This window comes from Zeugodacus cucurbitae, chromosome 5 (genome assembly GCF_028554725.1).
Source record: "Zeugodacus cucurbitae isolate PBARC_wt_2022May chromosome 5, idZeuCucr1.2, whole genome shotgun sequence".
Classification (NCBI taxonomy): Eukaryota; Metazoa; Arthropoda; class Insecta; order Diptera; family Tephritidae; genus Zeugodacus; species Zeugodacus cucurbitae.
In genome coordinates, this window is record NC_071670.1 from 59,165,636 (window position 1) to 59,192,248 (window position 26,613).

The window sequence follows — 26,613 nt, forward strand, 5'->3', positions numbered from 1 at the left end:
AAATCTACAGATTACTCTCTTTAAGATCGTAGATCCGACTTGGGGTTTTGAACCATTTTATCACTGATCTTTAAACAAAAAAACAATTCTAGAGCCTTATTTGAAGACCTCCGGATCTCTTCTGCAATATTCTTTTGGACATATTAAAAAAAATTATTGGGACTGAACAAGCCCGAGCTGTGAGATTCATAATTGGCACTCGTGTAACGGTGACATGATTATTCAGGTTTCATCAAAGGTCTAATTAGGTTACCAGCTTTTCAATAAAGTATTCGAAATTTGGTTCATCCTGTTAAGATCTGTTTTAAATTCATTCTATAGGGCTTAGATTTTAATTAGTGCAGTCTATCTAACAAAGTTGAAGCGGTTCGTGGTCCACTTGCGCTGTCGCTTTGAAAGGCTCATCTCGCCGCAATCATTATTGTGATTACTGGTCCCTCTCCAATAGGCACACATGCAGTGAGATTAGGGATCAAGCCAGACGCTAGTTGCCAAAGCTGCTTAGAAGAAGGCGAAGAGGAATCATCCAAGCTCTTTCTCCTTCGATGTTCAGCATTTGCTTGACTAAGCTTAAAATACTGCGGTAGTCACACCTTCGGGGAACCAACCGACTTTATAATACAGTCAAAGCGCTTTGTCGAATCATAAGGGTCTTAGCGATGCGTCAGGAGTATTTGGGTGTCGAAAAGTACAGTCGAAGCTGTCTAAGTTAGACTCTCAGCAGTTGTGGCCATTTAGCCCTTGACCTAACCTATCCTACATATTCTATGAAATTATAATTTGCGACCAATTTGAATTTAATGAGAAAATTAACTGCTTAGAGAGTCCAATGAAAGAATTTAGCTACTTCATGGTATTTAAACACTATTTTCTCTAAGAAATGACCTGAAACAATACACTCCTAGGACGAGCCGAGGCCAATTTAAGGAATGAAGAGTAATCGGATTAAGGCCTTTTTGCATCTGTTATAGGCTATTTATGTTATAAAGATTTTTGATTAAAAAAGAGGTATATTAGCCAAGAATTCAATAGATATTCCAAAATTTTAAATTGAAAACCACAATTGGGTCGTTTCAGTAAAATATAGATTTAACAGCGTTCCATAGTAGATTATTGCGATTTTAGAAAAGAGAAATGGAAATATTTGTTAATGCTAATTTGTGTAGTAATAAACTGAAGCAAGATCTATCTTCAAATAAGACTTTAAAATTTCAAGTGGTTGTTAGAACTCTTCAAGTCTATGATATATTCTAAAGCTAGTCCAGACAAGAGTATCTGCTGATATTTTTCAAGCTATTCGATTCGTTACCCTTTTTAGTTCAAACGGAATGAAGAAAAGAAAGTTGCTGGATCATTGAGCTGAAATTTTTGGGTTAATAGAAATTTGTATAGTTATTAATTGCAGCAATAATAAGGTCAACTTACTACAAGCGAGTAGAAGTGTGCGCTTGATTTTTCAAATATGCTTATAAATACTTTATTTACAAACAGAAGACAAATTGTGGCATATATATTTCATTTATGATCATTTAATTATGATTAATATTAATATGTTTGAAATACATAGTTTAATCGCTCTAGCATTCCAGAGTACGCTCTGTGGGTGAGCAACCAAAAAAATTCATTTGAGTTTTTAAAGCATTGCTTTAACGATGTGACCGTCGCCACCAACAGTCTTCAACACTTGCGGCTACAGCTAGTTACAGCGCTTAAAAGCCGATAAGCATGACCTAAATAGGCGTTAAGAAATGAGAAAAGGCAGGCCTAAAACACAGACAACTTACAATGTCGAATGCAGGTGTATTTATGAATGTAAGAATGTGTGTGTGAGCATTATTGTGTGTTGGCATGCATACGCAACTTTCTACACGAATAAACATTGGTAAACGTTTACAATTCTATATACAACAACAACAACAACAACAACAATAGCAACAATGTACACTTTTCATTGCCAAGCAAGCGCACAAGCGTATGAACTGTCTTCGGTGGGTAGTAGAGGAAGAAGGGGGGTGAGCGTGCAGGCGGCACACAACAAAAGACTGCAGCGACGAACTTAAAATTCAAATGGCCACGTCTCAGTCATATGCGAGTTAATTTCGGGTAAACATTTGTTTCTTAAGCGTGTGTAATTTAGGTTCTTTCTCGCCATTAGCTGGTATATAAGTGGCTAAGTTGTCTGTTTGGTTTTATTTTTGTTTCTGTTTAAGCTTTTAACATTTTTTTTTCCATTTTTTTCCCGCACAGCACAGCGCGAGTGGTCGCTGTAGTCAACAATTGTGACGTTGCCACAAGCCGTGCGGCGACAATATGTTGCAACAGTGACACACTTACCAAAGTGCCTGTAATAAAAGTTGCTTGGCTTTACACCGAAAATTTCGCAAAGCTGCCCCGACAAACCGTTATTTGAGCTAAACATTGCCATTATGCACACATAAAAATTAATAAACGCCAAGATAATGTCAATAAAATCGCACGAAATCACAGCATTTTGCGAAAGTTAGCATTTCTTGTGTGTGGCATTTAATTGCCCGGGCACTTTGGTATGGAAATGTGCGCTTGATCGTCCAAATGTACGAAGTAAGTGTGTCATGAGTGTTTGGCAATTAATGTCATTAAATGTTTGGTACGTGTTTTCAGTCTTTCTTCAGCGCCGCAGAACAGTTTTTGTACGAATTGAGAAATCTTCCAAGAAGCGCGCGCGTAAAAATTGCCCGAAATATACGGGAAAATAAGAAATTTTGACGACAACAATGTCAGTTGGCTGCTCTTTTGACCGCACAAAGTGCGCATGCGCATGTGCAGCTGTTGCAACATGCTGTCAGTAGCTTTTACCAGCTGAGCTACAGCGCTGCATTGTGAAATCTTACCGAAATTAGGGAAATCGCCGAGAAGTGTGACTAAATAGGTAGATAATCGGAAAAGATGAAGAAACTTTAATTTTATCGCTTCTCTAGCTGCTCTGATGTTTGCCAAGTAATAAAATAATAAAAATTATAAAAAATTCACAAAAAACACTAACAACAACTGCAATCTAACGAAAAGTTGATTCAATACTCGTACAATCTGTTTTTGATTATGCTTCCCACAGCATTGACCGGCTGTCATCAGCATCATCACCGGTGTTGTTGTGTCGACGACGGATGCTGTTGATGGACATTTCAATTTGCTGTGCACTCTTGGCAGCAAATAAAAACACGTCGGTCAACCAAAAGCCGAAAAGCAAAAAAAATGTTTTTGAATGGCTAGCAATTAATTACAATTGTCTACGTTGGGATTTACAAGCCTTCGTACATATGCGCAGGGCAAAGGGTAGCAAATGGGTGCTGATTTACTATGGAACTTGTTAAATGGAAAATGAGGTGTTGAAACAGATATCTACAACATTCCAAAACGTCCTTGAGATAATGATTATATTCTCATAATATTATTGTTAATATTTTTTAAGTGTATTTAAGAACTCCATATTTCTTCACAGAACTTGTCAGAATCAGTGAAGACATTTTATTGCTCTCGACAAAATATATAAATCGGTGGTTATATCTGCAAAAGGGTGGACCTATTCCGGACGGATCGTCAGGACTCTTATAAATCAACAAAGCGCTTCAGCCCTATTATATGTAAAGTTCTTCAGTCGGCTAATGTCGATTCCAGTCACTTCACTAGGTTCGTCGAAAATGTGCCTACCGAGGTGTTTAACCCTTAAAAGCATGATAACTTCGATTCACTCAAAATTTTAATATAAATAAAATATAATTGTCGGTTACAAACAACAATTGCTCTACGATTTTTCTTAAAAATTATTGTTTTAGATTTTACAGGGTATTTTATTGGGAGTTCCTTTGAGGAACCACTTTTTTAAATATGTATATATTTTTACAAAAATCCACATTTTAGAGATATGTGGCCATCGTGTCCAATCTCCTAAAACCACTGCACTGGCATCATAGTCACTTGAAAGTACAAAATTGTCCTTGAAATTATTTTTTTGATGCACTCTTACTCAAGTCAAAATGTAAATGACTATATAGCTTACACAAAAGTGGTGGCCACACAATGTAATACTATTTAAAAATTCACGTTTATACGTGAAAAATTTACAAAAGTAGCGCGGTTGGTTCTTGGAGGAACTGCCAGGCGTTTAAGGGTTAACCTTAGTCTCGCGAATGCTGGATATTGAAGCAGAAAGTGCTTGTATGATTCATCTTCGCATTCCTTCCAGCAGCTTTGGCAATTGACGTCTGGCTTGGTCCGTAATTTCACTAATTCCAACGAATGATTACAAGAATTGAACCCATTCTGAAGGTAAGTTGTATAGACTTGACATTGCTCGCCGTGAGACGATCGCTACTACAAAAATTATTTTATAAATTGTTGTGGTGGTAGTTATGGCGGTTTTCATGAAGATAAATCCAATCGTTTTTAATGAACTAATGTTTGATAGAACTTGAACGAACAGTCTAACGATTATACCCAGAAATGGTGACAGAGGTGTAAACTTGCATTGTATTTATATCAAGTTAGTAAATTTATAGTTCACCTAATTATGTATGAATATAAAGAGAGCTTTTCGTAACTGCGAAAATATGGTCCATAAGATATTTTTGTGCAAAACGTCCTAACTTTATTTGTTGTTTCCACCAACTCTCTTTCTCAATCGCTTTCAGCATCGCTTCGCTGTACAAATTAATACAGATCTAGATCAAAATCTAAAGCGAACCCTTTTTTCTTGCAATTGAGAAGTGTACTCACTCTCACTCAAGCTATATGTGTATACTTTCTAATAGATCCCCCTGCTTCAAACGATTTGTAGACGATTGTTTGATATACCAAGCTTTCAGAGGTGATTTTATTGGTTCGCTGTCACAATGAAGTCTCTTAATTAGTATTTTCAAGCAACTATTTTTAACATAGCTTCGAAGTTGGGATGCCTTTGGGTATTTGAGTGATTAGGTTATAAATATTATCTGACCAATCCTTTCATTCATTCAACATATGTTTTCAAAAGTATTTTGATTTCGATTTTCACTATTGACACGTTCGTTATGAAATACTAGATAAAATAAATAATATATGAAGAGATGGTTTTGTAGCTATAATGTTATCTTCTAGGGTAGCTGAATTCGAATATCTAAAATTTTACAAAAATAATGTAAAATAAAAAAAAATTTAAAATAATGTAGAAATGTAATTTAATTTTTCGAACGTGCTTTGCATGCAATTAATTACAACGGTGTAATTTTACATGCAGTTATTTACATGATAGCTAAATTAGTCGCTGTGGTCATGCAGTGAAGGTAGAGATTACCAAATTGTTATGCATACCATGATATGATGTGATTTATCAATATATGTATATGAATACTCGTACGTAAAATTTCGAAGAATACATATACATAAATATATATATTTACATATATACATATATCTGTTTATCTGCATATAGAAAATAGAAGAAAAAGATATGAACAAAATATACAATAATTATTATTTTAAAATTTTTCCCGGTGCACAAACAACAACAAAAATATTGCCTACAATCTAAACAGTTCATTGATATTCAAGCTCTTTCAAGTTTTCACTTTTTAACTACTTGCAGATATGAGTATACGATTATCCAAAGTAGTAGGGAAGCTTTGTTTTAATAATTCCAATATTATATACTTGAGTATATTGTAAGCATGTTTGTAGATCATGTTTTTTGATTAAAATAATATCTAAGCTGAAAAACACGCACGCTGACGCACGCATCTGAGCGATTAGCGATCGGTCAAAACACACAACTAAGGTAACCAAATATGAGTAGCGAGTAGCAGCCAGATAAAAAATCACAATACCAACGATTGTTGCTGTGCGTAAGCGCCGAAGAAACCGAAACCGGTTGCGCACCGGCGCAACTGTGAGATTTGTAACCCACTAAACGCTTGAATGGCGAATTTCCATTGCGAGCGACTTGAAGTTGGTCAATAAATATAGTTAATGATATGGCGGATGCTTCTTCTTTTTAAATGAGAGACTATAATCGCCGAAAATACATTTTCATAATTTTTTTTTATGCAAATAATGGCGAAGATATGCTTTAGTTTTATTAAAAGTATTAAAGAAGCGAGCCGTTGACCCAAGCTATCAAGCTGTCTTTGCAGCCAAATCAAGCTAGTCTTATTTGACTTCGCTTTCTACACGTTCTCGCGCAGCTGTGGCGCTAAATAATTGTCTGGCTAACCGACTGACTGATAGATTGACGCCGACAGCAGCTATCTCAATCAGTTTTGTCAGCAACGACATCACACACGCCGAGAGAGAGACTGAAGCATTCAGAAAGCAACAAAAACAAAACATCAACAAAAAAACAACAATAAACAGCTGACAGCCAGCAGCTTTGAACTTCTGTATGCTGCTGCCAACACATTTCCGCCGTAGTTGTTGTTGTTGTTATTGCGTTGTGCTTTCGTTTACCTACCACTACTTGGACCGGCTGTCCAGCAACAATAACTTTCTCCAAATGGAAATTTTCTAATTTCGCTGCATTCATTTTCGAACGCTGAGTCACTTCAGAGTATTCTGCGTGCCATTCCAACGCAACGGCACACACATACATATATACAGATATTCCAGTATATAGCATGTGAGAATATGCGCTGTAAGTACACAAGTACCGCATATTATTAGTTTCAATTAAGCGCAGCTAGAAGACAAGCTTCCACAATTTCTTTGAACCTTTCACCAGTTTCACTCTTTTCTTTAATAATTTTTCGTGTTTGTGGGTAATATTTATTGCCGGTAATTGCCGCAATTGCTGTCTGGCGCGTTCTTTGTGCGTCCGCTGCTGATCTGGCGATCGGGCATAACGGTAAATGCGGAAATCACATTTTAAGCTCTGTCGCTTAGCCAAATGAGCGCTGGCGCTGATAATCGCTGTGTTTTAACTTTCAATTTTCATTTTATTACCATTGTTTATGGCTTATCTTGTGCCATTTGTTGCTTGTTCTTGTGCGGTGGAAGTCGTTAAAATACTTAAAGATCGCGATGCATTCGTTGATGATTGAAATGTGAAATGCGATAAAAATGTGTGCGGAAATATTTCACAAGATGAATTAAGAATAAACACGTTTATGGTTAAGTGAACTTTCTTTTTACTGATGTATATTGTTAAAAAAAATAGCATGACATAAATTTATTTACATAAATATCGCATGCGATAAATTTGTATTTCTTAAAATTAAGAAATAAAAAAATCATAGAAATTCGACATCTCTTACAAAATTATATTTTTTAATAAATTATACTTAAAAAGCAAGTAAAATCATGTTTTCGGGTATAAAATTTATGAAAGCTTCTTCATAATTAATTACGCTCAAAAATTGAACGTGTATATTTAATTTATTCATAAGCAACTCTTTATCTTGTAAACACTCTTTGCCATAAAAATTAATTTCGAACATCTTCTACACTCAATTTTGGAAAGTTCTGAAACACGTTATTCATTATTCAACAACCAGATGTGTTGTTCTTTCACCCTAATACATATCCATTTTCAAAAATATAACTCATAAAAGTACCGCTAAAATTGGTTAAGTAATATGCCTGTGTGCTGGCAAACCGGTAAAACAGGAGCAATTTCAGAGAAACAAGCAAAAAGTTAAAAAATAAAAAACAAAAACACGAACAGCTGACGCAAAAAAGTAAATAATTTGCATATGTTATATTATATATACATATATATGTATAAAGATTTATGTGTCTGCTATTTACAAGCGATATTTCGATATTTCTTTGCTGAAATCTCCAAAGCTTTTTGGAGTTGCATCCATACCTGAAGTGACAATGTACTAAATGATTATTAATTTTATATCAAAAGCTGCTTGAAAAGAGCTCGAACAATTAATGTCAAGGGCTTGGCCGGGTTAGCGATTTGTCTGATTTAATATAATCAAAATTGAAATTAATAAAAATGAATAATACCTAGATTTAGGGCGTTAATAATTTTTGTTGATTACATATATTTTTGTTAGCTGAATAATATGCAATAAGCATAATAAAAATATCTGGAATTAATAGATTTTCTTTCGAAATGCAGAAAAATTAATATAATGTTATTTATTTAATTTTCTGAATATTTATACTCTTAACCCAGTTTCAAATGTCTGTATGCGGTCTTTTAGGTGCCTTGTAGAATCGCTTGCTTGCTTGTTTTGAGGTCGAGTAAACATCACCTGATAAACATCACCTGAACAACTCGGTCGATTTAACGAAGCTTCTGAGTTTTCTCCATCCCAGCTGCCCAATTTCTCTTAGATTAGAGTATTGAGAGCCATGGAAGGTACCTATTCTTAAACGACAGAAGGCTGGGCATTCGCTAAGATAATGCTCTAGTGTCTCGTCATCTTCCGCGAATAATATTTGTCTCTTGTGATTCATTTATTCACCTCCTTCAGCCATTTCAAAAGCAAAATTAGGGATTTTTCCAACGAATTTCATTATGTAAAAGGGTTTTCAACAAGAACTTACAAAAGTAGACCGATAGGGACAGCAAACGACGCCATATTTTTCCCGCTCTTTTGACATTTCTTTTCTTCAGTTAAGCTTGGTTTTATCATTGAAAGATATACGATCCAACAACGAGTCGAAATTATTAAAATTTACTACTGAAATTCTGAGACAGTGGCCTCAACTTTAGGAGCGCTACGCCCAATTTATGGTCGTCATAATCGTTCTGTCTAACTGCTCAATGATAACCGAATATTTTTGGCCCGAATTGGATGATATGGACTTGGACAATATTTAATTCCAATAGGACGGCGCCACAAGCCACACAACGAATCAAAAATCGATTTATTGAAAACCAAGTTTGGTGAATGTGTTATCTCACTACCCGTGGTTGCCATGAAAAAGAAATCGAGTTCCATACATAATTGCATCGAATGTACTTTCACAGTTATAAAGAATTTCATTGATATCCCAAACAGTTTTTGTTTTATTTAATCAAACTTTTGTTGCGTTTTTATTGAAACACTCTTTATTAAATAGCATTCGACGTAGGAGAAAGGTGCTCATGATCTCCTTTGAATCAAATGAATATAATTTACTTGATGTTTAACTATTTCACCAGGTTTACCTATATAATAATCATAATATCCACCTTAAGATTTTAGTGGAAAGATTCGGGGAGTTATTAACAATATGAGTTTATTTCTACTAAAAAAGCTAAAACTCGTGCTTTTTAGGGTCTCTGCATTTCTCAATATTTAAATTCAAATATATTACATTAACCCTTTTATGCCCGAATTAAAATGGGCGGAGCTATAATTTTTTTAGGACGGATATACATATGTCTTAACTCAAAAATGAAGTGATAAAAATTTCAAAGTCCTATGTATTAAATTATTATAAATAAACTAAACACTTTTCTCATGCATTTTTGTTTTTAAATAACTCTCTTATCTTTTCTTATTTATATAGTTCACTTTGTTCTAAAATAAAACATTTATTTTTATGTTTTTGAACACTTTTTGTATAACCACGAGAATTAGAAGCCGTTAAGTACAATGTTGCGTATAGGCAACATTGGGCATGAAAGGGTTAAGGAAACCTCAACATGCTCCATAAATGTTCGTATGGTGCGATTTTAAGAAATTTTTCTTCTATTTCAGTTGACTTTTTGTTCCAATTTCTATAAATTTTGCTACTCACTAATGTGACGAATAAATCATTAAGACATAAATACTTTTTTCAAAGAAATTCTATTTTTCTATTAAGCCCTAATTTATATAAATCAGTATATATAGATCTCTAATATCCATACTTCAAAGAAGTAAATGAGTATTAATCCAATTTAATCAATAATTTATAGCGTTACTAATGATTACCACTTTTCAGAGTATCGGTAATTGATTACGAATACATTTAGCATACGCAAGCATATTCTGGCTATTACTCAGTTATTCCTCAGCTGAGCATGATCTCAGTTCCATTTATGTTTTTAACAGTAATTTTTAGCGCTGCATTACCAGAAATATACTTCGTTGAATAGCCAGCACATATTTCCATTTAAATATTCTATATATGTATACTGACTCTATAATTATAAATTTTCATATCTAAATCCAGTGTTGAGTATCAACTTGTAAATAAATTAACTAAATAAGTTTCATTGCGGCTCCACTTCCACTTACAATGCGCAAACTGAGCGCACTTCAACTCGCAGCTGTCGGACTGAGCGCATGTGTACTTAGCTAATTGCCGCACTTCTTGTAAGCTTGAACAGTGCGATTGATCTGTTTGGCATCACAAGATTACGGCTAAATAGTTTATTTTTAGCCGTTCTCTATATGTTTTCATTTTCAATTTTTGCTGCAAACTCGAATTCAAATTCAAATTTGAATAGCACTTTTTTTTGCTGTTATTGGTAATCTAAGCTGTTCGTTAGAGGTCAGCCAGTCAACAAGTTGGTTGGTTAAAGCTTTGTTGCTTTTGGTGTGATTTGTTGGTATTGTTGTTATTTTTATTTTTGTTGTTTTCGTTGTTTTTGTTGTTAATAAAACTACAGGCATATACACAGATGAATAAGGCAAGTGTGAACTGAAACTGCTATGCAACAATAATGAAGACAGACGTCAAGCGGCCAAAGCAACAACAAAACTGCATTCGCTGGTTGTTGTAGTATGTGTAACACTTAATGTTATATATTTTCAGATCTTTATAATAATACATATATACATTTATATGCATATATAAAGCTTTATATATACTCAAATCGATTGTAAATTGTAATGTAATCGTGTAGAGACAACAACAAAAGCGCAAGCAGCACACCTTCAGCGTTCGTAAAAAAACTTCTAAAGCTCAAATAAGTAATTGGAGTACTTTGGTACTTGGTACTTGGTACTTATATGCATTTGAGCACATTTACACATACATACCACTCATTCTCAACTGAATTTGTATCACTTTGGTTGATTTTCCGGCGCATTTTGCATGCAGTTCAAGCACTTCACCCATCAAAGTTAAAAAATCATATATTTACAAGCTCATTTTGTTGCTAAATTTATACACCATGCACTCCATTACACGCTTGTGCTGGACAGCAGGCATTTAGCGTGCAAGACAATGGCGTTTTCAAGACAAAAGCGCGTGTTTTTGCAGTACCGATTACTCGAGTGCAAAGTGTTGGCGTCGCTTGGCGTCGCTTGGCGTTGGAAGCGTTCGGTAAATTATAGTGTTTTGCTGGTTCCTGTTTTGCGTTTCGTTATGAGCTACTAACTGACATGAAAAATACCGAAAAACATTTGCGGCAGCTGAGCGTACTTGGCGTGTATGAGCTTATGAGCGCGCTGTGTTTTCAGACATTTTCTACGCTTTTGTGGCTTCTATGCTTCCTGATACAAAATGTATTGTTTTTGAAAGTAATTGTTAAATTACTGATGTTTAATAATGCAGCCAATGCTGATTTTGTGAAGGGCAGTTTTGTAAGTGTTCTTGGTTGATTTCGAATACATCGAAGTGTTAAAAGTCTAACAATTTCTTGTATATCGAAGAATATTTATTATAGTCTGAAGCCGAAAATAGAACGGTCGAATCGATTTCATTATATTCAGTACAATAATATTCAGACTGTTATCAAAATAGCTTTTTTCTCAAAATTTCTTTTTCAGAGACACATTGAAATTTTTAGCATGTGGCAGCATTGATCTAAAAATATCTTAAAATTGTGTGAATTTCGACTCTCTGAACTGCTATATTTATCAATAAAAATCAAATTTTTTAGCAAAATTTGGTAATTTTCGATACTATGAATGTAATATTTTCCAAAATTCATTACATTTTTATCAGGTGGCAACCCTGGTCTAGAAATATCTCCAAATTTGGTGAATTTCAACTCTCTGAAGTTAGATACTTTCCAATTTCGAACTAAAATTAAATACGTGGCAACCCTAGTATGGAAATATTTGCAACACTTGGCAATTCTACTCAGTGGTTAGTACTAAATGATAATTATGTTTTAATTTAATAACAATTCCAGTCTTGTGGAGCTTACAATGTGAAAAACATAAACTAATAACTACACAAACTCCACATACATAAGTACTCCTATAATCATATGTGAAGTGTTAAAATGTCAAAATATTATTTCTACTAAACTAATCACTACGAATATACCCATGACCTTCACGCGCTGCTGAGCAGCACATATGAGCTAAGTTTGTACTTCTTTTTCGTTTACTTTTTGCCGCACACTTTTGATTTCAATGTGCGCATGCGCTCCGGCTACATTCTTAATGATTTTCAGAAACACTCTCAATACATACATGGCGGCTTTTTGTTTCGCTCAAATGCCAACTTTGCGTGCGCGCATGGCGTTTGCTAACTAAATTAGTCAGTCAAGTGAGTATGTGCTCCAATAAACCCACTGCAGAGCTAAGGCACGTCAAGCTAACGCAGCCGAAATGAATTCTTTACATTTTTTGACAACTGAAACTGAAACGTCAGTTGTTGCGTCAGTTGCGCAATTTCTTATTTACAACTTCTGTTATTATGTAAGCGCAGCGTACTTGCACGTCAAGTTATATGATATGTGGAGGACTTCATGGTGAAGGTGGTTGAGAGGCTAATGTTCGCTAAGGTTTAAGTAACTGTAAATATATATAACGTAAAATGGCACATGTAAATCAGATGTAGGGCAAACGTGTTGCGTTAATTGCTGTGTAACATTGAGTTAAACCTTTTCTTATTGCATTCAAATTAACTTGGCAATTAGCTGATTGAGTTATCGTTTCTTAAGTGGTGGAAAAAAAGACTTCAAGCAAAGATAATTTAGTGCATGAGTATGTGCATAGTGAAAGAAATAATGGGTTTCAGTAACGTTTTGAAATAAATTTGGTTTAATACACTGCATTCGCCTTGAATTCTATTTGCTGTTACTCATATCAATTTAATTTAGGCCTACTATAATTTTGAAGTCTAAATTTGTAATCTATACTACTATTATAAGGAGGAAAGATTTGTCTGTATGTTTGTAGTGAATAAACTCAAAAACTACTGTGCCGATTTCATAAATTCTTTCACCATTGGAAAGCTACATTCTCCCCGAGTAACATAGGCTATATTTATTGCTAGAATCTCAACTGTTTGGAAATAGTTCCCAGATGAGGGCATCAAAAAGACTCCGTGATGGAGAATCCTAATCTGAAACTGAAAATCGTCTTGCAAGTTATTCTCTTCGCATCGCAATCGCTTACCAGAGAGTCGAGTAACGAGCGCTTGCAGCTGCTCGCTGAACAAAATTTCAAAACCTCCCAAGTACTCGCTTGAGAGTCGAGTACGGAGCGTGTGCGGCGACTTGAAGAACAAAATATTAGAGATATACAAGATAGCACTAGGGGTCGAACTCTGAACGTTCCCAACGCCTTCATAATCAGATCGAAAAACAGCGGGCACCAAAGACTAGAGGTCGTAATCAAGTTTTAGCTTATTGCAAATAAAATATAATTTCATGTTCGAATTTTCCTCATTTATTTTCCTTATTATAATCCTTCAAGAGATCTGATGCATTAAAAATGCTCAGAACACATTTTAATAGAATACTTATTAAAGATCCGTAATAAAAAGCTCAAATCTATAAATCGTGCTAATTGGTTCCAGTTTATGAACTTCTAGGGAACATTATAAAGAATTTTTCTTAGACGAGAAATACTAAAATCTCTACTAGTTGAAGACATTGAGGCAAATTTACCCCTAGGTTAGGTTAAGTGGTTGTCAAACGACGCCCCTAGGCCTTTGGGAGGCCCATTGTGACACCACTGGGACTGTGATCCCTCACACTATATAGTCATCTTTGAACCACCCTGTGGTCTTAATAAAGTGAAAAAGTTCATACAATTTGATATGAGCAACTTCGCCCACATCATCGAGAAAACCGCGCCCAGTAGTTGCAATTCTTTTCCTGTACAGAGCCTTACATCCACATAGAAGGTGTGTAATCGTTGCTTCCCCTTCTTCTTCCTGACAGCTTCCGCAGTAATCGTTACACGGTAACCCCAGTCTGCTGGCGTGTCTACCAATCAGACAGTGTCCCGTTAACACCCCTACAAGGGTTATTGTGTCATTCCTCTTAAATTTCAATAAGCGACATGTGCGACTCTTATTCCACTCAGGCAACGTTTGTCTACTTACGGAGCAAGTCGTTGATTGTTTCTATTGTGATTCAGACGTATCAACAGAATGTTTATCTATTAGATATCTGCACGTTGCCTAAGGTATATAAATTCCCTCTTTATTAGCATCCAACTGCAGTGTTGTACCCAATCTGGCTAGTTCATCTGCTACACAGTTTCCAGGACCAATTGGAGGTGTATCGTGAAATATTATGTCATTGTCATTAAAGCATTCTTTCACTATCTCTCAATGTTTGTCCACTTTTCCCATTTCCCACTCCTCTCTAGAGGGGAAGTATATGTGTAGGTCCGAGTTTAGATTCATTAAATTTACCCCTAAATACATCAAAAATCTTCGGAATCACCCAGGATAACCTACTGTGGTCCGTTGAATCAACAAGAAACCTTATTTGTTTATGATTCTATCAATTTCAAAAATAGAAGCATATATACATATTAATAATAATATTCAGTTAATAATATTCAGTTCAAATCATAGTATTGTCACCTTACAAAATCTCTTTTCCAAGGTACATTTGGTGAATTTGAAAACAGTTGTATCCCAGGAATTTAAAGAAATCTTTTGAAATTAATACCTTATTTTTATTTTGAAAATGTATAAGGTATCTAGAAATTAGTTCAAAGTTCTATGTTATCTGAAATGCCAATTTTGTCACAAGTCAGCTGTCACAAAATTCACAATGTGGTGAATTGGAAGGGGTGATGTTTTTAATTTGTTAGTTGTGTGAATTCGCCATTAAAAAAATTTGGCTAAGGATGTCTTTAAGGTTATGTAGATGGGAGGCTCTTGTTCGAATGTGTTATCTTGTTGAATTTTCCACCTATCAATTTTAAAAGTTAAATCTGCATATTCAGATTAAAAGACATTGGTCTTCTTTGCAGGAAGAAATCAGCAGAAATATCTTAAGTGTTGCATAACCGTTTCGTATTTACTTTAATACATTTATTAAATAATAAGTGAGTCTGATTAGAGAATTATATAATAGATCCACATCTAATTGTTTATATATAATACAAATTATATTACATTAAATATTATTTCACATATAATTGCTGCTTTTATCTATATTAGTCTATAACATAGAGTTTACTGACATTATTAGCATTTAATAACGCGCAACATATTCATGCAAATTGCGAATGCGACCACTCCTCAATACAACTATCATATGACACTTATTCCCCCCAACTTCCTCTGACCACACACAACACACACACTCATTTCGCTTTCAATCTAACTTTTACTTTTAATTACACACACTCATTTAGCGACTAGTCTGGCGACTTGACGCAATTAAAAGCGCAATAAAATCAGCTACAATAATAACAACAACACGTTGTTGCAACATCGCTGCAATGAGTTTTAAATATCCTTCGGGCCACACGCTTCCTACTGCAAGCGAGTAGTTTACAAACAACAACAAAAGTAAAGTTGACAAGTAAAAAAGTAAGAAGACAAGTAAATAACCGCTAAACAGCGCATAGCGAAACAACAAAAACAAATATGCAAAATTTCGCATAAACACCGCGGTGGTGTGCTTGTGTGTTTGCTGATTTCTGGTTTTGCGAGTTCTTTTCCGTTAAATTTTGCGCTCACAACGACTGATTCATTACGGCCTGAGGCAGTCATACAATAATCGATAGCGGAGTCAGTGGTAAAGCAAAAATACAAAAACAAAAGTAGTGAGCACATAAACAAATTGAAAATAAAAGTAATGTGTGCTGTTTAGGCACCGGTTTTCGAAAAACTGTAAATAATCGATGCAAGCAGATACAGATATATATGTGAATGAATGTGTGTGTATTTCGCTTTCGGCCGAAAGACAACTTGTTTTGTGAGCTTTTTTCATTTAATATTTTTATTTTTTTTTTTTTTTGAATTTTTATGATTTTTGTTTTTGGTTTGCTATTGATTTCTACTTTTCTATTTTGTGTTGTGGGGTTTCTTAAAAGCTTGGTTCTCGGATGCTGCTAGCCGTTAGTGAAATGAAAAGTAGAATGCTATGATTGATTTCAGCTTTTGTGTTAAGGTTATGCTATTGTTAGCCATATCAAATATATCTATACCTCATACAGAACCTGTCAAGAACTCAAAGAAATGCAAAATTAAGTACAAAATGCGTCAGCAAGAGTAAAAATTATGCTCTCTAATTTCAGTGCTTTTATTAAAAATTATAAAAATAATAATAAAAAAATCATGCAAAAATTATAAAATATAAAATTAAAAAAAAAATTTCGTGAAATTCAAATTTCTTTGATTTATTATAACTTCTCCATCTGCTGTGGGATTCTTGTTACCATTTCTGGACAAATTATTTAACCGGCAAGTGTACTTTGCTGCCTTTGTTTTTAGCGCATGCGTGTGTGTTTTGAGCGCCCACTCAACTCAAATGTTCACTCTACCATGAAGCAAAAAATTAAAAAAATAAAAAAAACAAAATATAAATAAACAAAATAAAATAAATATATTTATTAGTTCATTGCTACTAAATCCACTTCTAGCCAGTTCTTTGTTTGTGCCACAGCGCATTTATTACAAAATTTAATAAATATGTAATAATAAATATTTCGGAGTCGAAAAAAACCGACTTCTGTTGTAATACTCCGTACTTGGCGCATAATTGTGCGAATTGTAGTGGAAAATAGCCGCAACGAAAAATTACACAACCAACAACTAATCACTTAAACTTTGTAGAATTCTATGCCATTAGCAAGCTAATTTACGCTTACGTTTTCAAAATTCTTACATAACAGCGGGTGGTCTGCAATTGTTGTTGTTATGGCACTAGTCATTCTAAGTCGCGTTCCAAAGCATTTATTCATTTTAGAAGTTACTTTTTGCTTAATTGCCGCTTTGATTTGCTTTGGACATGCAAACTTAAGCGAACTTTTTTGCGTAGAACACGTGCGCAGCTTTTATAAAATTTTTTTTTGTTCGAAAGTAATACTTAATTTAATTTATCACAGCTTTTTAAAACTCAGCTTGAAATGTGAAAATCGTAAGGAAGTGTTTTGCGTTTTTTTCTGGAACTCCTAGAAGTTTAAGTTATAGTTTTAAAGCAGTTAATTCTGATTCGCTTCGACTCAAGACTCATAACATTTGCAATGAGTAATAAAACAAGAAGAGATAATGAGAATGAATATAAAAGGAGTACTCAAATTAAATGTGTTCAGGAAGATATACACTTAAATAAGTTTTATTCATTACTTTTTTTATTACACCCATGTATATGACCATATCTATTCGCATGTTTGGGAGAACTGTCTTGTCAGTTTTGTCTACATCTAGTTATCAATATATTTCATATTTTTTATCTATCTAAGTATATTTATAAGATGAAGGATCCACCTGACAGGTGTCGCTAGAGACGAAATATTGAAGACTGTATTTAGTACCGATTCATGATAATAATTTTTGTTTATTCGATGTCCTTAGTACAGTCTTAGTAGTCTATAGAAGGCAAACTAGCAAGATAGCTGCACCATTAGGAACAAATCTTTAATGTACATTGATATTTAAGTGAAGTGAACCCCCTTAAAGGGTTACTTTAAGGGGGTTATTCCAACTGTGTTTTTTCATTCTTTCCTTCATCGTTGCTTAAAACGGCTAGACCGAATGACTTCAAATTTGTTGGGTGCACTCAGCAAACGCATGAAACGCTCTTTTATCAATCAAAAACTCTCAAAATTTGGATTTCTTTGTAGCAAACAACTAAAAAGAAATGCAAAATTCGCATTTCATTCAAATGTCTACCAAAAGTCTAATTCTTAGTATATTCATTTAGTCGTAGTAACTAATGTTCTAAACAATATTTTTAGCTAAAAATTTATATTTATACTGTCGAAATATATGATATACATATATATTATGTTGTTAAACTTAAGTTCTATCTAATTACTGGTTGTAAAAAAAATTCTAAAAAATCGCTAAAAAACGGCCCGCCACATGGGATGATCCCCTTAAGTAAAAATATGTCATTATCTTCCACTGTTTTAAAATCTGGAATAATCTACGAAAATCTAAAGATTATCCTTACAAAGATTATTTTCGGCCGGTAACATAAAAAATCCACAATATAATTTTGATGACTCTAAAATGAAGTTGATCGAGATGGCTGAAACTCTAAAGATATCAGAGAAACGCTTTGTAGAGCTCTGACTAAAGAGATCGCCATATTTGATCACAAACGAAGCAAGGTGTAGTGTTTAAAAAATTGATATATTTGGCTTTAATGACTCTTTCCCGTTCCCAGAAAACCCAAAAAAATATTGCTAGAAGGAAGTCACCGCCTCTCAGGCCAAATGTATTACTAAAAAGGCTAGTATCTCACTAGTGAAATATACTATGCCTTAGAATTCCTCTTTGAAGGTTTTCATATCATCTAGAACTGTCAGATTCGGTAGAGCAAATGTTTAGAAAACCAATGGAATCCTTTTCAGCGAGGAAATTTTAAACAGAATTTTTCGTTTCGCCATAGGAAGTCTCTTAGCAATTATATCACTTTCACCATTGTGATATTTAGAGAAAGCTCTTTGCATATGATAGCGACGTTTTGTGAAGTTGATTGGTCAGTCTTTCATAGAAATTGTATAACCTTACTTTTGCATAACAATTTTGTTCTAAATAGTATTTGTATCGCCTAGCCAAAATCATGCCACAATCGAAATTCAACAGTTATATTTAATATCAATTTGAATTTTATAGAAAAATAGCCCTTCAGAGGATAAGCGTCAGAGAAAATCTCTATCTATGAACATATCATTAACTTTGGTTAGGTTTCGGGATTGATCGCTTCGTTGGAGATCGCGAAGACGCATTTGATTAGTTGAAAAATCAATTCTTTGTGAAGCTGAAAACTCATAGCTTTGAAACTATAGATTCTCATGTATCAACGAAGCAATTTGTGACTATCACAAATATGTATTAACAACTAATTTCTTTTCCAATAACACAAAATGTCAGTCGATGAAGTAGTTATAGACCTCACATACACATATACATATGTACCGTAGTACTTAACTATATTCGCATTCGCATTAACTACAATTTACTTTCATTTTCACAACAGCAACAATAATTGTCTGAATGTCTGACTTACCTTGACAGTTGGCAACGGCCAATGAAGAAATCAGCAACACTGCAACTGACAGCTTTGCCAATGCGCGCGACAACGCCACACGTTGCATAGACATTTGACATTTGCGCGGACGAAGTGCAACTGCGGTGTCCATATGTTGTTGCTGTTGTTGTTTGCGCTGCATTGTAGTTACTGCTTTGTGGAGTTGTGAAAATTTCACCGAATTTTGTTTTAAAATTATTCGATTTTTTTCTGTTGTGGAAAATTGGTGGCACTGCAACGTTGCTGCTGCTGTTGATGAGCTTGCCACAGCTCTTGTTGCAAGCAATCGATTGTTAGTGTGCGGCTTGCCACAACTGGTGCAGCTGTCGTGTTTCGTGCTTTTCGCACAGGACCGATAACGAAATGTTGTTGAACTGTTTGTTGTATGGAAATGATGTAGGCGAGGTGCGAGACAATAACAACAATAATAGCAACAAATAGTTGGATTTTTTTATTTTTAAATTTATTTTATTTGGTTTTGTTGTTGGTTTTTGATCTTTTTATTGTTGTTTTTTCAATTTTATTTGTTTTTATATTTTTTTGTGGTTGTTACCGCGTTGGTTTTTGCTATTAGTCTTGCGTTGCACGTTTCGTTGGCAAATCGCTTGCCTCTATTAAATACTATTACACTCGTTATTTTCGTTAATGCGTTTTTTTTGCTTTTGTTTTTTTTCTGTTTCTGTTTTTGTTTTAAATTTTTTCTTTTATTTACCGACTGGTATGTGTCTCTCTTTAAGTTACTTGTGCGGCTTGACCAACTTGTAAACTTTAGTCGCTGTCGGCGATTATGTGAGCAACAATTGCTGTTGTTGTTCTTGTTGTTGTGGTTGCTGTTGCATTTGCATTCGTGTAGCTTTCGGCATTTTCAGCCATTCACCAGCTCACTTTAAACGCTCATGTGTGATCAGGCGCGCGTAATTAATTTTATTCGTTGCGATTTGATAATCGGCTGTTGTTATTGTTGTCTGCCGTCGTTTCGATTATATTGTGATCACAAGTGCCTGTATATGTATTTTATTCACAACAATTATTTATTTATACATTTATTTGGTTGTTGTTGTTGTTGGTCAAACTATTTCACTTCACTTGCTGTAGTGTCGCTGCAAAGTAAACACACAAACAAAGAAATTGTAATGAAACAAACATTCAAGGCTGCGTTTAGTACACACCGCGACATATACTTAAAATGGGCGCATTCACTTGCATTCACACGCATGCAAACATTTTTCGTGAATTCGCAAAATGCAAGCGAATCGCATAAATATTTAATTGAATTATCTGCGATTGCACTTTGCATACAATCAGTTAGTGCGCTGAACGCGCTTGCAGTGTGAACTTTTCAAAATATTCACAGCCTTTACATTTTAATTCAAATTCGCATGAAGTTTGTGTCTTAAGTCTTTTGATTTATTGTCTTTTCGGCGATGTGATCTGTCGGCGTCAGAGTTTAATGAATTTACGGCAGGCTGGCAAAAATGTTTGTATTTCCCCACGCTTTCTATGACTAGCAGCTAGCTAGCTAGCAGGCTGGCAGGCAGCTGCAGCTTGACATGACTTGAGTGACAGCTTTTATGCACTTCAAACGTATTAAGGCTGCAATTTGCTGTTTGAACACTAAAATTCTAATAAATCTCACTGAAATATTGCTAGAGATGAAAATTGTGCTTGACTAAAAAATCATTTGCATTTTAGAACTTAATAGTTGATTAAATTATCTTAATGTGAGGTCAAGTTTTTTTAAAGTAGACAGTTGAAAGAGTCTCCAAAATGATGTTTAACTTCCCAACCGGCTTAACAAAAAATTTTAAGTATTAAAAGCTGTAAGGAAATAAGCAAATTGTGGACTTTGCATAAATTTTACTAAATTTATTTAATATTCTAATGGATTATGTATTATTTTGCTTAGGCTAGTCAGCACAGAAGGTTTTACCAACCAAAAGCCGTGAGAATTCTTCAAACTTAGGAAAGTATTGTATTCTCATATCTTTAATCTTATTAAGAACATTATATATATTACTTAAGAGGCTAGGAAGGTGATATCAGCACTCAGCAGAGCTTATAAATATTTTTCGCAAATTTTTTGGATAGTTAAAAAAGTTAGGGGGTCTAATTTGAACCATTCTAAGGTTATTTTAGGATTTCATATATTTGTTAATCATTTTGTAATATTCAAATATCATTCACAACAATTGTTGATGTGAATTTGAATAATAAAGTTTTCAACAATTAGTTAAGAAATTAATTTTTTTAAATAATTTTTGGACGGATACTTATTTTTAACCCAAACTTTGTATAATTGCCTTATTACTAATATGCCGATTGTTATAAAGCTAAACTGGAGTTTTCCCTATGAGTAATGAGTACTTATATTACGTAGCCCTTTGGCTAAATAAAACCAAAGTTAAACTAAAATCCTGTCGGATCCTTATGTCGTGGAGACTCCAAAAGTCTACCCTCACATTCAGGTGATACCGGTTACGATTTGGCTAGTTTGTGTGCCAGGCTACAGAGGAATCCGAGGTAATAACGTAAGGATGACAAGGATACGTTAGTATTATTAATTACAGTAGAATGGGAACAAGTAGAATGACTACTTATTCTTTCGTGGTATTCTACTAGACATTCCGGCTTCAGCTTAGCTTTGGTCAGTCGCAAGATTCTACTGACCCACAGAAAATCGTGAGACGTCTAAGAAGCTCTTCGCTCTAAATAATAAATCATTATTTCAAGGGGTCATTGTCCCAATAAAAATTGTATCGGATGGTAGCTGCAGAAGTTTCTTAGAACAAGACGAGGCAGAATCATCTTGCGGAAGGAATGCCCCGCCTATGCGAGATCGATACTAAAATTCCTTGAATCTCCCTTTTTGAACTACCCTGCGAATTTGCGGATTTAGAAGTAAAAAAACGTATGCAGATTTGTGGACGGTTCACGGCGTATTGACGAATCCTAATATCTTTTTAGGGTTTTTCTGAATTCACAAAGGACCCTAGACTATAAGGTCTAAGTGTATTCCTTATCTTGTGGGGAACAGGTTTTGATAGAAAATCCTAATATAGCTCCCAAAGAAAATAAGGAGAAACTGCATGCATTTGAATAATAACATAATTCCATCGATATCGATTGGAGAAAAGAACAAGATTGCTACCCAATGTGCGTCCGATTAACTTCTTTTCGTACATGATCTTTTCAAATACACCATTACAACTTCTTCCGGGGTGTAGAACGTCAGTCGTGCCGACACTGATAATTGTTTTTATGATAAATCAGTCGCATTTATAAATTGAATTTACCTTTATAGCTCCAATAAAAAATCAAAACGAAAATATGTGTGACAGAATGCCGAAATTCGAATATAATTTTTCATTCACTTGATATTCATGATACAAATTTTTCTTTCGTGTGGAAATAAAAATTCATGGGAATGCTTTATTCACATGAAATTTACAATAAGGCTGCATATTTTTTTATCAGAAAATCATCTTCCAAGCATTGCGAACATTGTTTTATGAAGCGATATTTTTTAAAAAATATTTTCAAATAATTAGGTTTGATAAAAAAATTGGAAATTGGAAGTTGTTACATATCAGCAGCAGTTTTGGTCATATTTAAGTATTCATTACAATGTAAAAGTTGATTAGTCTATCTGTCTAGTGAGTGACTGTGTCAAACAAAACAGTTCAACATTACCCCACTTCAATATTACTACCAATCAGTATCACCTGGCAACTCTAATTTATGCATATTCATAATTTGCTAGTAGAACTTTCATTAAAACAACGTTTGCTTGTCAATAAAATATACAAAATTATTGCAGTAGACCTTTAATAAAAATAAAATACACGGAACGAAGTCCGAAGCAGCACTGCAGTGTGAAAACCGGCACCATTCCGGATGTTTATGAGCAATTCTACATGAAATACAGACAGAGACTTGTTTTTTACTGACGTTAAACACCGATATGTGTATATATAATTTGATTGATAATAGAGTAATATTTTAGTCGAGTTGTTTGAATTAATAATTTTTAAGTGATATTTTCACTACATTTGAAACCTGTTGAAAATAATTATTTTATATTTATACAATGTTTCAATCGTTGAATGCATTTAGTCGTTTAAATATGTGGAAGAATAATAAATTTGAAATAAATGGAGATTTTTTCTTGAAGCTCACTATTTAATACTCAGTGGCTCTATACTAATTATGCTTTATTGATTTGTCTCATGTGAGTTACAAAATATTTAAAAATTCATATGAATGTGATTTAACTTTGCAGTAAATAGAATAAAGGCAGGCTAATTAAAATTAAGAAAAACTTTTATTTTTTTTTAGATATATGTACATATATTCATAGATTATCTTATACATGAAAATTAAAAAAAAAAATAATAAAAAAATTTTTGTTGCATTTTTTCGTAGAATTTAAGACTTCTATCCAGTTTAAATATAAAAAAAATTCTTGTGAAGACAAATGCGTGCAGAATGAGTTAAACTCTCATTTTGGTAAACAAAAGTGTCGTTGAAGTTCGCTGCTTAAGTCTTTTGTTCGAAATGGAATAATAGTTAAAAGGCTAGATTTTAAGCTGAATTTGAATTGGCATGTAAAATAGAAAGAAATAAAAGTGATAAAAACACTTCAATTTTTTTTTGTGCAAATAACTTGAACCAAACATTTTGAACATAAATATAATATAAAATATATTTTTAATATTCGTACTTCAACAATGTAATTTAGAAAACTGGAAGAGCTGAAGTAATGTCAATTTATTATATTTTCAGGCTATCAAGCCAACAAAAAGGTTTTAAAGGTTTTTTATAAGGTTTCATAGTTAGTGAGATAACCTTAAGTTTTTTCCTAATTTTTAGTTCTAGTGAGTACTATCAAAATCTCATATTAGAGTATTAATAGCTACGGTATTCCTGCCTTCAAAATTTTTTCAACTGATAATGAAAATTTCGTATAATACAAAATAATCTCAAAGTTCGTTGCTTAAGTCTTCTGTGCCATTGCATGATAGATTAGAAGTTTGTCGCTTAAGTCTTTTGTTACAGATTTTTAACCTAGAAGTGACACGTAGTCAAAGTTCGTTGCTTCAGTCTTTAGTTTATTTGGAGTTTTTAAAGAATATTTTGAAATACAGTTGAACTTCCGTAACTTGAATCACCATAATCCACAAAAAAAAAATAAAATAAAAAAAGTGCTAAAGAGACTACCGAGTTACGGAAGGTCATTGATATGAAAATTTCACTTCTCTTGATTTTCGAACAATAACAAAGAACTTATCAACAAAGATGCCATAAGAAAATGAAGATTAAAAAATAACAAATTTTTGAAAAGATATACGATTGTATTTAAACTATGCCCTGAAAGCAAAACTACCTACATTTAAAGCCGTACCAGTCATGGAAATCCCCTTCAAGTAAAGTATAAACTTAACACAACTCGCTTGAAACAAAATTAAATTTCTGCCTCAAACAAATTTCATTTCAGCATTTTTGTAATTTTTATTTTTACCACAGCCGCTTGCGACTTTATTTCCTTTCACTTTAATGTAGCTTTAAATTCAGCGCTATGCCGAGCGCTTTAAGAAACAGCAAGCCATAACTAGCTGGCTACCAAACAAATTGACCTCGTGTTACTATTTCATGAAAAAATGAGGGAAAAACACGTACAATAAGTAAACGCATATGCTTTACTAGCTGTTCCTATATATATGTTCCTTTATATAAATATGATAAATATGTATTAATATGTAACTATATATATATATAGTTATAGTCGTGGTATGTAATAAGCTTGCAGGCAAACTGTTTGTGCATTCAATGAATATTTCGTACATTAAACTATTTTCGATTTCGTTTTCATTATAATTTTCAATTTTTGATGTTTGTTTGTTGTTTTATTATTAATTTTTTTTTTGTTTTTTGTTGCACTTCGGATATTCTCTTCAAATGCTTCGAACCACCACTAATTTGCTCGCATTCTTCGTTGTTCCTTTCATTAACACTTCCAATGTGAATTCATTGCAATTTGGTGAAACCAAATACACCCACATACGCGTAGAATGCTCTAAAAAAACACAAGCGCTAACAACAACAATACAAAAAAAATGTGAATGTGGCGAACGCGAAGGTGGTTCGGGTATTAATTTGTTATTTTTGTACACTCATATTGGCCGTTGGCTGTTGGCTTTTGTACTTATTTGGGCGCACTGATACATTTTCGTACGCGAAGAAACCCACTTTGTTGTTGGTGATATATATATTATTTATATTTATATTTATATTTATAAATAAGTTCACTATATGATTACAAGCAGCAGTTTCCAATCACTTTGTCTGCACGAAAAACCCCGAATTCAAAGGGCTTTAAGATTTTTTATTTTCGTGTTTTTTTTTTTTAATTTTTTGTTTTGCAGAATCTTTGCGAACGTCGCTTACCATTCAAGAGCGCTCGCTGCGCTTCACACTCAACACGCCCGGATACGTCAGCACGGAATGAAAGTTGAATCGTAACTGGTTGGGCTGGCGAGCGTTCGAGACACAACAGTCACTGCGTGCCACTCCAACACCGCCACAACTCACTACCACAACCAACCACCAAAGAAGTGGCTGCGACGCTGGCGTCAGCGCCGACTGCAGCTGCCATGGCTTATAACTCCAGCTCATGCCGAATATTTGCTACTGTTGCCAATTCCATGACCATTGCTTATTTTGCGTGTGGTTGTTGTTGTTTTTCACTCGGTAGCTTTAAAAGCTCGGCGACTGCGCTGTTTGCTGCGCGCATTGCTCATTGTTTCTTGTTGTTATTGTTATTGCAGTAATTGTATTTCTTGTTTTTGGTCGCTTACTCATTTTTTGAGTTGCTGGCCTTTTCTTCTTCTTCTGCCTCTTCAGCTACGGCTTCTGTATCTGTGTCTGCTTAGTTGGCCCTAGTCAGTGTTTAAGCTCCGCTTTAAAGTTTTGCTGCTGCCGTTGTCCACTCGTTTGTTGACTTTTGGCTTTTACAGCGAGAGCGTTGTGACGTGAGTAGTTTTTGTATTTTTTGCACTGTATTTTACATGTTTCTTTGTTTGTATTTGTGTCGTCTCTGTTTTCAAGTGGCATAATGTGTCGCAAATTCCCACAATACTATACAATTGGGCTAATAATAACAAGCCTTTGTTATGCGGCGTTGCCAGTGTTTTAATTGAATTTAATTGCAATAATATTTGGTTGTAAAATATTTACATCAAATGTTTATATGGATATATTTAATTGGGTAAGGATTGTAGTATATAGATTTAATTAGGGCAAGTTGACTAAGGTTTTGATTAAAT

At 34.0% G+C, this 26,613-nt stretch overlaps 1 protein-coding gene across 1 annotated transcript in view; it reads right to left on the reverse strand.

The window, feature by feature from the left end:
* Positions 1-25,869, reverse strand: part of LOC105209964 (sushi, von Willebrand factor type A, EGF and pentraxin domain-containing protein 1) — a 56,947-nt gene extending 31,078 nt beyond the window's left edge. Inside the window, exons 1-2 of the mRNA XM_011180666.3 lie at positions 25,736-25,869; positions 19,271-20,391 (exon numbers count right to left, since the gene is read on the reverse strand). Of these exons, the coding sequence (XP_011178968.2) occupies positions 19,271-19,433 (163 nt within the window). The 5' untranslated portion in view covers positions 19,434-20,391; positions 25,736-25,869. The remainder of the gene's footprint in view (positions 1-19,270; positions 20,392-25,735) is intronic.
* Between the last annotated feature and the right edge of the window lie 744 nt (positions 25,870-26,613).